The sequence below is a fragment of the Octopus bimaculoides genome, chromosome 20 (assembly GCF_001194135.2).
Source record: "Octopus bimaculoides isolate UCB-OBI-ISO-001 chromosome 20, ASM119413v2, whole genome shotgun sequence".
NCBI lineage: Eukaryota > Metazoa > Mollusca > Cephalopoda > Octopoda > Octopodidae > Octopus > Octopus bimaculoides.
Window position 1 is genome coordinate 36522052 of NC_069000.1, and position 3600 is coordinate 36525651.

Below are 3600 nucleotides of genomic sequence, written 5' to 3' on the forward strand. Positions count from 1 at the left end.
ATATATATATATATATACTATTATAAAATCTGGTAATTAATCATATATTAATTAATATCGATTAATTATCAGGAGGCCAGCACATCTAAAGAATCAAAGAGATTCAGAAATAGTATCTGCAATCTCAGGGGATTAAGGTACATTTTATATATACACACATAAGTTTGTGTGTATACACATGTACACATATTGTCTGATGATTGTGATGGTAGTCAAAAATCAAATATGAACAGTCAAGTCACAAAATATAAAAAAAACAGCATAACAGAAATCAGAGAAAATCTGAGGCTCCTACCTTTCTGCTTTTCAAGTTGTTCCTCAAGGCAACTTGTTTTGTTCATTTGATTTTCTAATTCTTTGCGGAAGAACTGAACAAAAATATAAACCAGAAAACGTTTAGAGCAAAACACAAAAAGAATAAAAGTTCTTCAACTTACTTTTTCACTGAAGTAAGTCACTGACTTGATTGTATCAAAACCAGTTAGCTACCTCATATTTATTTGATTTACATCAATTAACTGTTTAGCATTCAAATTACTTTGTCAAATGCAATGCTTATTTATTCATATTGTTTTGAATTAATAATTCGTTATCTCTTAGCTTTAAGATTTTGATGATGTGATTGTGTATGTTTAGAATGACATTATAGGGTACATGTGAGAGGCCAGATCTGTCTGGTCTGAACATAAAACTGGTACAATAATTGGGCCGGATATGGCCGGTTTAAATGCTAAAGGGTTAAAAGGGTTAAGTTTACCTTTTGTGGCTTAACCCTTTAGCATTCAGATTTACTCTGAATGTAATGTTTGTTTATTCACATTGTTTTGAACTAATCATGCATTATCTCTTAACTTTGAGACTTTGATGATGCAATTGTTTACTTTTTAGAATGACATTGTAGGGTAGGTGTAAGAGGTCAGATCTGGCTCTTTTGAACATAAAACAGGTAGAGTATTTGAGCCAAATACGACTAGTTTAATGCTGCTGGTAGTGGAGGTGGTACAGAGTCATGGTGGAGACACAATGGCCCAGTGGTTAGGGCAGCAGACTCGCGGTCATAGGATCGCGGTTTCGATTCCCAGACCGGGCGTTGTGAGTGTTTATTGAGCGAAAACACCTAAAAGCTCCACGAGGCTCTGGCAGGAGATTAGTCTCCTAATCAATAGTAGACTAAGCATAGTCCAATCTTCTTTTAAAAAGAGTCAACTCCTATGTAGCCATATTATTGGGACTTTAGTAGAAGACACTTGCAGAAGGTGCTATGCAGTGGGATTGCACACGGTTTCAGGTGCAATCCCACTAACTAAAGCTGTGTACGTGAATTTGGTAGGTGGAAACTGGAAGAAGCTCATCAAAAGAAAGACCCAGGACTACCTCATGAAGGAAATTCACTGCAACAACACACCTACCTTGTTGGGGCTTATTTCTCAGATGGGCTGCAGTTATTCCAATTTTGCAGAGGAAATTGGCAGTGCAGGGTCCAAGAACGCCTGAGGTCTTGACACTGACTGGCACAAACTGATAACAGCCGGTCAGGATCCTGTAATTGTTTATCTTCCTTTCTTCTGCATTACAGGTGATGATACTCAGTTTTGCAGCCGATGCGGCAAGGTTGGAACCAGAGAATGTGTTATTTATGGTTTCTATATGCTCAATTTGGAGAAACTTCTTTCATAAATGGTTCCATTAACAGCAAACAGTGAAATTGTACGATGTTTATGTACAAACAGCAATGCTACATGGTTGTGAAACTTGAACTATGAATGCAGAAGACATGCAAAGACTGGAAAGAAATGAGGCCAAACAAGCTCCACTAGATATGCAACATCAGTGTCCATGTACGACAAATGTGTTGAAAGAAAAATTGGGCATAAGAGGCATCAGACATCATATAAACAGTGAAGATAGAAAGAATGATACAAACATACATAGAGGAAGATGGATATAGTTTTACTTACTTCAGCCATTTCAGCTTTCACTTCATACTCTTCTATCAATTCAGACTGCACTAACTTTTCACGCTTCATTTTTTTCAGCTAGAAAAACAAAACCATTCAGTACATTACTTTGTCAAACGTAATGCTTATTTATTTACACTGTTCTGAAGTAATCATGCATTATCTCTTAAGCATCAAGACTTCAATGATTTGATTGGTTATTTTTTAGAATGATGTAGAAGGGTAGGTGTAAGGTCAGATCTGGTTGTTTTGAACATAGAGCAGGTAAAATATCTGGGCCAGATACGTAAATAGCACCATTTGAGCATGATCGTTACCAACGTCGCCTTCCTGGCACTTGTGCCAGTGGAACATGAAAAGACATTCGAGCAAGATCGTTGCCAGTGCCGCTGGACTGGCTCCTGTGCAGATGGCACGTAAAATAGACCATTTTGAGCTTGGCCATTGCCAGTACCGCCTGACTAGCCTGCGTGCCGGTGACACGTAAAAGCACTCACTACACTCTCAGAGTGGTTGGCGTTAGGAAGGGCATCCAGCTGTAGAAACTCTGCCAAATCAGATTGGAGCCTGGTGTAGCCACCTGGTCCACCAGTCCTCAGTCAAATCGTCCAACCCATGCTAGCATGGAAAGCGGACGTCAAACGATGATGATGATGATGAAATCAACCCCAGTACATTTTTTAAAGTCTGGTACTTATTCTGTCAGTCACTTTTGCCAAACTGCTAAGTTATGGAGGTGTAAACAAATCAACACTGGTTGTCAAGTGGTGATCAGGAAACACAAATACATCCAGCAGCAGCAATGGAGGCAGCAGCACCACCACCACCATCTAACATCTGTTGTCCATGCTGGCATGGGTTGGATGGTTTGGCCAGAGCAAGCTGAGGAGCTGCACCAGACTCCAGTACATATGATAGGTTTCTATTTCCATCTACCAAATTCATTCACAAGGCATTGGTCAGCTCGAGGCTATAGTAGAAGACACTTGCCCAAAATGCTGCGCAGTGGGACTGAACTCAAAGCCATGTGGTTGCAATATGAGCTTCTTAACCACAATCAAACATACAGTTATTTTGGGAATGTTTTTCTAGATTCAGGGCAACACAGTGACAACAAGTGTTTTATGTTGTACATCTTCTTGGATGCAATGTTGTACACTCCTGTAAATATATAAATGTATGTTGTTGGTGAACTGCTTCATCATCATTCATTTCATCATTTAACGTCTGCTTTCCATGCTAGCATGGGTTGGACGATTTGACTGGGGACTTGCGAACCAGATGGCTACACCAGGCTCCAATCTGATTTGGCAGAGTTTCTACAGCTGGATGCCCTTCCTAATGCCAACCACTCTGAGAGTGTAGTGGGTGCTTTTTATGTGCCACCGGCACGAGAGCCAGCCTGGCGGTACTGGCAACGGCCATGCTCAAATGGTGTTTTTTACGTGCCACCTGCACAGGAGTCAGTACAATGTTTTGTTCACATGCCACTGGTACAAGTGCCAGTAAGGCGAAGCTGCTTATTACTAAATAATTGACCAAACCACTGAATACAGGAGATGAACAACAGATATATCTCTACAAGGTTGTCCAACCTGCCAGAATCTCCTTCAAACTACAACAAACTCTCTTGCAAAAAGTT

At 40.1% G+C, this 3600-nt stretch overlaps 1 protein-coding gene across 1 annotated transcript in view; it reads right to left on the reverse strand.

The window, feature by feature from the left end:
• Positions 1–3600, reverse strand: part of LOC106873870 (centromere-associated protein E) — a 53424-nt gene that overhangs the window by 12792 nt on the left and 37032 nt on the right. The window contains 2 exon segments of the mRNA XM_052974967.1: positions 296–368; positions 1959–2036. Of these exon segments, the coding sequence (XP_052830927.1) occupies positions 296–368; positions 1959–2036 (151 nt within the window).